Genomic DNA, 12450 nt, shown 5'->3' with positions numbered 1-12450 from the left:
CATAATTCCTCCCCTTTGGCAACCACTAGTCTGTTCCATATGACTGTGATTATGTTTTGTTTCATAGGTTCATTTGTGTCATATTTTAGATTCCACATAAAAGTAATATCTTATAGTATCTGTCTTTCTCTTTCTGACTTCCTTCACTAAGTATGATAATCTCTAGTTGCATCCACGTTGTTGCAGATGGTATGATTTCATTATTTTTATGACTGAGTAGTATTCCATTGTATGTATGTACCATGGCATCTTTATCCATTCATCTGTCATTGGACGTTTAAGTTGTTTTCATATTTTGACTGTTGTGAATAGTGCTGCTATGAACATAGAGGTGTGTGTACTTTTTTGAACCATAGTTTTGTCTGAATATATGCCCAGGAGTGTGAGTGCTGGATCATATGGTAATTCCGTTTTTAGTTTTTTGAGAAATTTTCTTACTGTTTTCTACAGCGGCTGTACCAACTCACATCCCCACCAACAGTGTAGCGGAAGGTTCCCTTTTCTCCATATCCTCTCCAGCATTTGTTATTGTAGACTTTTTAATGATGGCCTTTCTGATTGGTGTGAGGTGGTACCTCATTGTAGTTGATTTGCATTTCTCTAATATTAGAAATGTTGAGCATCTTTTCATGTGCCTTCTAGCCATCTTCATTTTTTCTTTGGTGAAATGTCTGTTTAGGCCTTCTGCTCATTATTCAGTTGGGTTGTTTGCCTTTTTGTTGTTGAGTTATACATTTTTCATTTCTGGATCATGCTTTTAGTGTCATATCCAAGAACTCTTAGCCTAACCCTAGGTCACAAGAATTTGCTTCTAAATTTTCTTCTGAAAGTTTCTTGGCTTTAGGTTGTTTTGTTTTATATTTAACAGCTTTACTGGTATAGTTCACATAATGTATAATTTGCCTTTTTAAAGTGTATACTTCAGAAATTTTTAGATATTCACAGAGTTGTAGAACAGCCTTCACAATCAATTTAGAATACTTTTATCACCTCTAAAAGAAACCCCATACCCTTAGCAATCACTGACTCTCCATTTTCCAACAATCCTCCTAGGGCTAGACAACTACTAGTCTACTTTCTATAGCTATAGATTTGTCTATTCTGGAATTTCTCATAAATATGCAATATATGGTCTCTTGTATCTACCTTTTCATTTGGCATGTTTTCAAGGTCCATCCTTGTTATTACGTATATCAGTATATTATTCTTTTTTCATGGCTGAATAATATTCCATTGTATGACTATACCATATTTTGTTTATCCATTTATCAGTTGAAAGATGTTTGAGTGGTTTATACGAGGTTGGTGAAAATGTACTTGTAGTTTCAGATGTGAATTTTAAATCATTATAACTAGGCTCAAACAGCTCTTTATTAATCAAAATAAGAACCATTAAAATCAACTCATTGTTGCCAATGAGAGATAAGTTTGTTTATTCCTGTCTTGCAAAAATCCATGCTTTGGGATTCAACAAACTTGGAAAGTATTTTCTGCCTCCTGCTGGTTGTGGAAGCATTTTTCCCTGCAAAATGTTGTCAAGATGCTTGAAGAAGTGGTAATCAGTTAGCAAGAGATCAGGTAAATATGACAGATGAGGCAAACCTTTGTAGCCCAATTCATTCAACTTTTTCTGGGCTGGGGCGGGGCAGGTTGCTGACAGAGAAATCTTTATTAAATCTTTAAAAATGATATTATTCAAGACACACAAAAGGGAAATGAGTGATGAGAAAAGAAGGTACTATTACAAAAGTAGTCCCAGGATATTAGGTTTATCACAAAATTCTTTCCATGAGTTAGTTCATCTTTTTCATTTTCATTTCAAGGAGGATATTTGACCCCTTGGAATTAAGTCTTCTCCTACTTTAACCAAATTACTAGAGCCAATGAATATTCAAGTGAAATCTTATTCAAATTCAGGGCTCCCCTGACCACAGAGGACCCTCTGCCTGAATTATTGTTCCTGAATCCCACACAGCTGTCTCTGGAGAACACAGAGTGGAGGCCAAGTTTCTTGCATGAGATGCAGTAAGATTTCCAAGGAGGTAGTTGATCCCAGAAAACACACAGCTACTTTTGGAGCAATGGTTGTATGATATGCGGATGGGTGTTTTTGTGGAGAAGAATTGGTCCCTTTTTTGGTGACCAGTGCTGGCTGTAGTTAGTTAGTTCAGTCACTCAGTCATATCCGACTCTGCGACCCCATGGGCTACAGCACACCAGGCCTCCCTGTCTATCACCAACTCCCGGAGTTTATTCAAACTCATGCCCATTCCAGCCATCTCATCCTCTGTCGAACCCTTCTCCTCCTGCCCTCAATCTTTCTCAGCATCAGGGTCTTAATTTCAAATGAGTCAGCTCTTTGCATCAGGTGGCTGAAGTATTGGTGTTTCAACTTCAGCATCAGTCTTTCCAGTGAATATTCAGGACTGATTTTCTTCAGAATGGACTGGTTGGATCTCCTTGCAGTCCAAGGGACTCTCAAGAGTCTTCTCCAACATGATAGTTCAAAAGCATCAATTCTTTGGCGCTCAGCTTTCTTTATCATCCAACTCTCACATCCATACATGCTGCTGCTGCTGCTGCTGCTAAGTCTCTTCAGCCGTGTCCGACTCTGTGCAACCCCATACATGACTACTGGAAAAACCATAGCTTTGACTAGACAGACCTTTGTTGGCAAAGCAATGTCTCTGCTTTTTAATATGCTGTCTAGGTTGGTCATAACTTTTCTTCCAAGGAGTAAGCGTCTTTTAATTTCGTGACTACACACACCATCTTCAGTGATTTTGGAGCGAAAAAAAACTAAAGTCTCTCGCTGTTCCCATTGTTTCCCCATCTATTTGCCATGAAGTGATGGGATCAGATGCCATGATCTTAGTTTTCTGGATGCTGAGTTTTAAGCCAACTTTTTCACTCTCCTCTTTCACTTTCAAGAGGCTCTTTAGTTCTTTTTCACTTTCTGCCATAAGGGTGGTGTCATCTGCATATCTGAAGTTATTGATATTTCTCCTGGCACTCTTGATTCCAGCTTGCACTTCATCCAGCCCAGCGTTTCTCATGATGCACTCTGCATATAAGCTAAATAAGCAGGGTGATAATATATAGCCTTGACGTACTCCTTTTCCTATTTGGAACCAGTCTGTTGTTTCATATCCAGTTCTAACTGTTGCTTTCTGACCTGCATACAGATTTCTCAAGAGGCAGGTCAGGTGGTCTGGTTTTCACATCTCTTTCAGAACTTTCCACCATTTTTTGTGATCCACAGTCAAAGGTTTTGGCATAGTCAATAAAGCAGAAATAGATGTTTTTCTGGAACTCTCTTGCTTTTTTGATGATCCAGCAGATGTTGGCAATTTGATCTCTGGTTCCTCTGCCTTTTCTAAAACCAGCTTGAACATCTGCAAGTTCATGGTTCACATACTTTTGAAGCCTGGCTTGAAGAATTTTGAGCATTAGTTTGCTAGCATGTGAGATGAGTGCAATTGTGTGGTAGTTTAAATATTCTTTGGCATTGCCTTTCTGTGAGATTGGAATGAAAGCTGATTTTTCCAGTCCTGTGGCCACTGCTGAGTTTTCCAAATTTACTGACATATTGAGTGCAGCACTTTCACAGCATCATCTTTCAGGATTTGAAATACCTCAACCGGAATTCCATCACCTCCACTAGCTTTGTTCATAGTGATGCTTCCTAACGCCCACTTGACTTCACATTTCAGGATGTCTGGCTCTAGGTGAATGATCACACCATCCTGATTATCTGGGTCATGAAGATCTTTTTTATATAGCTCTTCTGTGTATTCTTGCCACCTCTTCTTAATATCTTCTGCTTCTGTTAGGTCCATACCATTTCTGTCCTTTATCGAGCCCATCTTTGCATGAAATGTTCCCTTGGTATCTCTAATTGTCTTGAAGAGACCTCTAGTCTTTCCCATTCTGTTGTTTTTCTCTATTTCTTTGCACTGATCACTGAGGAAGGCTTTCTTATCTCTCCTTGCTATTCTTTGGAACTCTGCATTCAAATGGGTATATCTTTCCTTTTCTCCTTTGCTTTTTGCTTCTCTTCTTTTCATAGCTATTTGTAAGGCTTCCTCAGACAGCCATTTTTGCTTAGCTAAAGAAGATAATTGCAACTTCCTTCAAAAGGTCCCATGCATGCATTGCTACACTCAGTGCCCCTAACCCTGCAGCAGGCCACCACCGACCCACACCTCCACAAGAGACTCCTAGACACTCATGGGCAAGTCTGGGTCAGTCTCTTGTGGGATCTCTGCTCCTTTCTCCTGGGTCCTGTTATGCACAAAGTTCTGTTTGTGCCCTCCAAGAGTCTATTTCCCCAGTCCTGTGTAAGTTCTGGCAGCTCGATGGTGGGGTTAATGGCAACCTCCTCCAAGAGGGCTTATGCCATACCCAAGTCTGCTGCACCCAGAGTCCCTGCCTGTGTGGCAGTCTACTGCTGACCCATACCTCCACAGGAGACACTCAAACACTGTTCTGTCTCAGTCTCTGGAGTCTCTGGGTCCTGGTGGGCACAAGGTTTGTATGAGCCCTCTGAGCATCTCTGGCAGGTATGGGGTTTGATTCTAAATGCAATTTCACCCCTCCTACCATCTTACTGGGGCTTCTCCTTTGCCTTGGATGTGGGACATCTCCTCAAAGTTGCTCCACTTTTTTTTGTTGTTGACCAGTGCTGGCTGTAGGCTTTGCAGTTTTCAGTGCATCTAATTGATCTGTCCCTTGGACTGCAAGGAGATCAAACTAGTCAATCCTAAAGGAAATCAGCTCTGAATGTTCATTGGAAGGACTGATGCTAAAGCTGAAACTCCAATAATTGGCCACCTGATGACTAGAGATCTCCTCAAGCAAATTAGAGATACCAAGGGAACATTTCATGCAAAGATGGGCTCAATAAAGGACAGAAATTGTATGGACCTAACAGAAGCAGAAGATATTAAGAAAAGGTGGCTAGAATACACAGAATAACTGTACAAAAAATATCTTCATGACCCAGATAATCATGATGGTGTGATCACTCACCTAGAGCCAGACATCCTGGAATTCAAAGTCAAGTGGGCCTTAGGAAGTATCACGAAGAACAAAGCTAGTGGAGGTAATGGAATTCCAGTTGACCTATTTCAAATCCTAAAAGATTATGCTGTGAAAGTGCTGCATTCAATATGTCAGCAAATTTGGAAAACTCAGCAGTGGCCACAGGACTAGAAAAGGTCAGTTTTCATTTCAATCTCAAAGAAAGGCAATGCCAAAGAATGCTCAAACTACTGCACAATTGCACTCATCTCACACGCTAGTAAAGTAAGGCTTCAGCAATATGTAAACCATGAACTTCCAGATGTTCAAGCTGGTATTAGAAAAGGCAGAGGAACCAGAGATCAAATTGCCAACATTCACTGGATCATCGAAAAAGCAAGAGAGTTCCAGAAAAACATCTATTTCTGCTTTATTATCAGTATAGATTCATGGATTTCTATTTTATTTAGCAGATTATAATCCATCACTATCATTAATTTATTGCTTAAATTTTCCTAAACTTAACCAGTGAGCCACTTGTTCAAGATTATTCCTCTGTCTTTTTTATATATCCCCATAATTTTTAGAGTCTTTACTTACTTCTGATCTATAGTATCATTTTTGAAAGAATACTCATTTTACTAATATCTATATATCCTTATATATTTAAATATTTCCTTACTCTTAGAATTTTACATTATAGACTTTAAAAATGCTTAACTGTGTTGTGAGGAAAATTCTAGTAACTGGGTATTAACATAAATCCAAAATTATTTACCTGGCAGAATAATTTTCTAGAAGAGGATTTGTTAAATTGCCCTCTAGAAAAATTATACCTATTAATATCAGTCAGTTCAGTCGCTCAGTCATATCTGACTCTTTGTGACCCCATAGACAGCAGTGCACCAGGCTTCCCTGTGCATCACCAACTCCTGGAGCTTGCTCAAACTCTTGTCCATCGAGTAAGTGATGCCATCCAGCCATCTCATCCTCTATGATCCCCTTCTCCTTCTGCTTTCAATATTTCCCAGCATCAGGGTCTTTTCCAATGAGTTAGTTCTTCGCATCAGGTGGCCAAAGTATTGGAGTTTCAGCTTCATCATCAGTCCTTCCAGTGAATATTCAGGACTGATTTCCTTTAGGATGGACTGGTTGGATCTCCTTGCAGTCCAAGGGACTCTTGAGAGACTTCTCTAAAACCACAGTTCAAGAGCATCAGTTCTCTGATGCTCAGCTTTCTTTATCGTCCAACTCTCACATCCATACATGACCACTGGAAAAACCATAGCTTTGACTAGATAGACCTTTGTTGGCAAAGTAATGTCTCTGCTTTTTAATATACTGTCTAGGTTGGTCATAACTTTTCTTAAGGGGCAAGTGTCTTTTAATTTCATAGCTGCGGTCACCATCAGCAGTGATTTAGGAGACCCCAAAGATAAAGTCTGCCACTGTTTCCACCTATTCCCTGTCTATTTACCATGAAGTGATGGGACCAGATGCCGTAATCCTAGTTTTCTGAATGTGGAGCTTTAAGCCAACTTTTTCACTCTTTTCTTTCAGTTTCATCAAGAGACTCTTTAGTTGTTCTTCATTTTCTGCCATAAGGGTGATGTCATCTGCATATCTGAGGTTATTGATATCTCTCCTGGCAATCTTGATCCTAGCTTGTGCTTCATCCAGCCTGGCATGTCACATGATATACTCTGCATATAAGTTAAATAAGCAGGGTGACAGTATATAGCCCTGAGGTACTTCTTTCCCTATTTGGAACCAGTCTTTTGTTCCATGTTCATTTCTAACTGTTGCTTCTTGACCTGCATACAGATTTCTCAGGAGACAGGTAAGGTGGTCTGGTATTCCCATCTCTTTAAGAGTTTTCCACAGTTTATTGTGATCCACACAGTCAAAGCTTTGGCATAGTCAATAAAGCAGAAGTAGATGTTTTTCTGGAACTCTCTTGCTTTTTCGCTGACCCAGTGGATTTTGGCAATTTGATCTTTGGTTCCTCCACCTTTCCTAAAACCAGCTTGAACATCTGGAAGTTCACGATTTACATATTGCTGAAGCCTTACTTTACTAGCGTGTGAGATGAGTGCAATTGTGCAGTAGTTTGAGCATTCTTTGGCATTGTCTTTCTTTGAGATTGAAATGAAAACTGACCTTTTCTAGTCCTGTGGCCACTGCGAGTTTTCCAAATTTGCTGACATATTGAGTGCAACACTTACACAGCATCATCTTTTAGGATCTGAAATAGCTCAACTGGAATTCTATCACCTCCACTAGCTTTGTTCATAGTGATGCTTCCTAACACCCAGTTGACTTCGCATTCCAGGATATCTGGCTCTAGGTGAGTGATCACACTATTGTGATTATCTCGGTCATGAGGATCTTTTTTGTACAGTTCTTCTATGTATTCTTGTCAGCTCTTCTTAATATCTTCTGCTTCTGTTAGGTCCATACAATTTCTGTCCTTTTTTGAGCCCATCTTTGCATGAAATGTTCCCTTGGTATCACAAATTTTTTAAAAGGTATCTCTAGTCTTTCCCATTCTATTGTTTCTTATCTCTCCATGCTATTCTTTGGAACTCTGCATGCAGATGTGTGTATTTTTCTTTTTCTCCTTTGCCTTTCACTTCTCTTCTTTTCTCAGCTATTTGTAAGGCCCTCTAAGACAACAAATTTGCCTTTTTGCATTTCTTTTTCTTGGGGATGATCTTGAGCCCTGCCTCCTGTACAGTGTCACGAACCTTCATCCATAGTTCTTCAGGCACTCTGTCTATCAGATCTAATCCCTTGAGTCTATTTGTCACTTCCACTGTATAATCATAAGGGATTTGCTTTCAGTCATACCTGAATGGTCTAGTGGTTTATATATTTATATATATGTAGCAATATATAAGAATGCCTATTTTGTCATTCCCTAGTTTGGGTAGAATTTTAATATTTCTAGGACCTTACTCTATGGTTCCCATATCAAGAGTATCAGCATTACCTGGGAACCTGTTAGAAATGCAGAATCTCAGACCCCACCCCAGACCCACTGAGTTATAATCTATATTATAACAAGTTCCCCCAGGTAGTACATAGGCACATGAAAGTCTGAAAAGCAGTTTCAAATATAATTTATATGTTGTTCAGTCGCTCAGTCGTATCCAACTCTTTGCAACCCCATGGACTGTAGCCCACCAGACTCCTCTCTCCATGGAAACCTCCAGACAAGAATACTGGAGTGGGTTGCCATTTCCTTCTCCAGGGGATCTTCTCCACCCAGGGATCAAACCCACGTATCCTGCATTAGCAGATGGATTCTTTACCACTGAGCCACCAGGGAAGCCCGTGTGTAGGCAGGAGCATAGAATAGTCCAGGACTTGATTCCAGAACTTCTTAGATTAAACTGCAGGCCCGTGTGGGAAAATTGACTTGATCCTAGATCCAGGCAAGTTAAGTCAAGAGCATATACTGATATTTGTATTCATAAAAGGTAGCAATGATCAAAAAGTAAAGTAGATTCCAAAAACAGTGCTTACGTGTTATCCTACCTATATGTATATTCCGTGTGTGTGTGTGTGTGTGTATCTCCTAATCAAGCCTTTTTGGCAAACAGGACAATGAAGATCAGCACCGAGTGCCAACACTGTTCCCCTGTAACATGAGACAGCGTTGTCTCTCTGTCTTCACCCACTGCATATCAAACACTCTGTGCATTAGCTCATCATTTATCTAGTAGTCTAAGGAAAAACTGAATCAGATCGCTTATGGAGTGGTTTACAAAAGATGCTTGTAAACCCTACTGCCCGATAATGTTTTAGTGGTCTGATATTGTGTCTAAGAAACAGCATTTTTAATAAACACACTGGGTGATTCTGATGCCCTAAGTTTGAGAACTACTACACCACTACACTTTCCAAAACGTATCTGAAATGTATTGTTTGATCAGATGTTCTATTGGCTTCAAAATAGTCACAATTTTATAAAAGCTTTCAGCCAGCATTTACTTTTTTGTTGTTATTAGTTAATGGGATGAGTAAGTCTAGGAATTGTAATTACTTTTATTGTCATCACTAGTTCTAACCAAGCAACTCTAAGTTAGTGAGAATAGAGAGAAATAATCCTGTTGAACTCTATTTCACCCTTCATTCCCTATCCTGGAGACTGCCTTCTTGAGCCAATTCACATTCTTTTCAGATGATACCTCAACACATTTTCTTTCTTGTCAATATAGTTTGGTGAGATAAATTCATATGATGGAAAAAAATATGATTCTATAAAAATTTTATTATGATGTTAACATATATTATCACATATGTATATATCAAGTAATTATTTTAAAACTATTAATTTTTAAAATACAAATAATATTTTTTATGTAGGAGGAGCAAAGAAAAAAGGAAACAGCATGTATAAAAGGTACTATTTCTCAACAGTTTATTAGAATAAATCATAATCAACTTTTAGCAATTCACATTTTAAAGAATCAAGAGGCTATCTTAAATATATGCTAAATATCTAAATATTTTTAAAATCATGAAAACTCAAGGGAAATATCTATTTATTAGTGCTATGAATGAGCATTTCTTTAGAAAACAAAATTTGCAATGTCCTATCTTAAAATGTGAAATTTTATTTTATTTTTTTGTCTCTTATTTATACCCAAAGGTATCAGAGTCAATGCCATAGAGACATGATGGAGAGTCAAAAGGCATGAGCATTTTGTAACCCTTTAGATACTGACTTAGTACCTCAAAGCCTTACTCTCCTACGTAATTTTAGAAATGCTGAATATAGAATATAATAAGGTATTTAAAACAGCTTTAAAATTAATGTTACATATTCACATCAAAATTATGTAAAATATCATAAAAGATGTTTTAGGATATTTTGTAAATGTGATATTTTCTAAAACTTAGCAATTTTATTTGCAGCTGTACAGCATAAATAATGTAATGGGAGAAGCATGGGACTTACAGTAACACAGATCTAGAACAAAGTCCATTTTGTATCTGATTTTGGTGACTCATTTCTCTAAGTCTTATTCTCAGTAATATCTTTTGTGAAGTAGGGCTAATAACTACCTTGAGTAATAATTGAAAGGATAAATGATATCTGGAAGTATATCAAACTGCTGTGCAAATTCTAAGGCATTATATATTGTTAATTTAGTTGTTACTTTAATTGGTATAAAGCCAGTTTGATCCCATGGTGGACAAACATTTTGTAATTTAGCTGCTTTGACCTCATGAACTGTAAGCTTCAAGGCTCCTGTGTCCATGGAATTTTCCAGGTAAGAAAATTGAAGTGGATAGCCATTCCCTTCTCCAGGGCATCTTCCCCACCCAGGGATCAAACCGGAGTCTCCCATACTGCAGGCAGATTCTTTACCATCTGAGCCACAGGGAAGCCCCAATTTATCTGCTTAAGGAGACATTTTTTAATTTATTTTTTATTTTTTTCCTCTTACTTTTCCTTTTTTTAATTGAAAGATAATTGCTTTACAGAATTTTGTTGTTTTCTGTCAAACCTCAACATGAATCAGCCGTAGGTGTACAGACATCCCCTCCCTTTTGAACCTCCCTCCCATCTCCCCCCTCATCCCACCCCTCTAGTTGATACAAAGCCTCTGTTTGAGTTTCCTGAGCCAAAATTTATTTTTAAAATAAGATAATATTTAGCCCTAAATAGTTAAGCTATCTGCCATTTCTGATTTTAAGGGACATTCCAGAACTGAGCTTTCTAGCCTGTTTAGAATCTTCTCCTGTTAAGACAAGTTGATTTTATATAGAATAGATTTTTCTACTCTGGTTTATCATGAAAATATTGCTGAGTCTCCATTAAATACTTAACATTGTGTAGATATTGATAGAAACTTAGAATTTTCACTGTTGCATTATTCTGTTCCTAAAAACCGTAAAAAGAGTTTGAATTTTAGAAAGTAACATTATCCTTATATTAAGATTTGTCTCATGAATATGTAATATTTGTAGTAAATTTGTTTTGTTTTGTTTTGTTTTACAGCAAATAATGGTTATTCTAAAGATGATTTCTGCCTTGCAACAAAAAAAGTCATTTGTGACCCCTCAGAGTCTAGCTCGGCAACAAATCCCAGCAGTGTTACCTTAAGCTTATCAACATTACCATCTGATTTTTATTATAGCCAAAGTGTAGAAATAGCTGATGACTGGTATTCTGATGATTCTCAAATGAAAAAGAGCCCTCCGATGCCTTTTCTCGGGGAGCCTCTAATGGAAAAAGTATTTTCATACTTGACAACCATTCCATTAGAACAATGTACTGAAAATGTACTAAATATGACACTTTGTGATGATCAAAAAGATGATAACCTTAAGGAAATATTTACGTGAAGAAATACAGAGGTTGAAATACAGAACCTTCAACATAATACTGAATGACTTTTTTCTCTTGAAACTTTGTGTACCCTGAAATCATGTAAAGTTAAAACCGAATTACCAGCTTCTGAGTCTCTTATGTCCATGCTAGTATTATTTCTTTTGTTCTTTACTATAGAGTGGTCCTACTTCCCTTTCCAATTATTTGTAGAAACAAAATTACAGGAAGAAGTAGAGTGATATCATAAACATTAAGTTTAACTCCTTGTATCTCATCAAAGGATATAATAAATAATACAAAAGTATTTTAACATATAGGAGAAATACTTTAAGAAATCCTCAGCACAAATACATTTTAAATAAAACATTTGCAGCATTTCTTTATACTTCTGACATTTTCAGTTTTATTTCAGTGTGGGTAAGACTGGGCAGAATACTTCCATCAGCTATTCTGATTTTTAAATACATAAATCACCTACCATTTAAATCTTATTATGCCATGATTTTCATAAGCAATATAACTTTGTTCCTCTAGGGGAGCCTGGAACACTGAAGAATACAGAAAATAATTTTCTTTGCCCTATCCTATGTCTGTTTCTCAGAATGACCCTCTGACCCTTACCCCACTATGATGAAGGTATAAGCAGTTATGTTCATAAGCACCTGACTCAAGCTAGGATGTACCAGAATTTCTCTCTAGTCTGAGAAACCCATGGTCAATTCAATTTATGGCTCCCATGGATTTTTGACACCTACCTCATAATTAATCTTTTTTTCTTTCTCATAAATACTCTTCATGTAATTAGGCCCTGTTTTTCTTTCTCTTCGGAAAAACAATGAACTATATCATTACTTTTTGTGCTTAAAACACTCACACTGGGACCTGTGCATATCTTCCCAAGAGATAAATCATGTCTATTACAATAAATGAAAGGAAACTTGTCTCAAATATGGTAGTAGTATTATACAGGCCCATCACTTCTCTCTTAGAGAGGATATTAAAAAATATTAGAACACCTCTGTCTTTTGAAGCATCTGGTCATATTTGTTCATTAGATTGTGAGAATATCTCTCTATATCTCT

At 37.6% G+C, this 12450-nt stretch overlaps 1 protein-coding gene across 1 annotated transcript in view; it reads left to right on the top strand.

Moving 5' to 3' along the window:
- C2H1orf185 (chromosome 2 C1orf185 homolog) overlaps positions 1-11430 on the top strand; it is a 69769-nt gene extending 58339 nt beyond the window's left edge. Inside the window, 2 exon segments of the mRNA XM_068961607.1 lie at positions 9394-9430; positions 11036-11430. Of these exon segments, the coding sequence (XP_068817708.1) occupies positions 9394-9430; positions 11036-11430 (432 nt within the window).
- Positions 11431-12450: the final 1020 nt, after the last annotated feature.

Source organism: Capricornis sumatraensis, chromosome 2 (genome assembly GCF_032405125.1).
Source record: "Capricornis sumatraensis isolate serow.1 chromosome 2, serow.2, whole genome shotgun sequence".
Taxonomy (NCBI): Eukaryota; Metazoa; Chordata; class Mammalia; order Artiodactyla; family Bovidae; genus Capricornis; species Capricornis sumatraensis.
The sequence above is the reverse complement of the archived record's forward strand: the minus strand, read 5'-3'. Positions and strand labels throughout refer to the sequence as shown.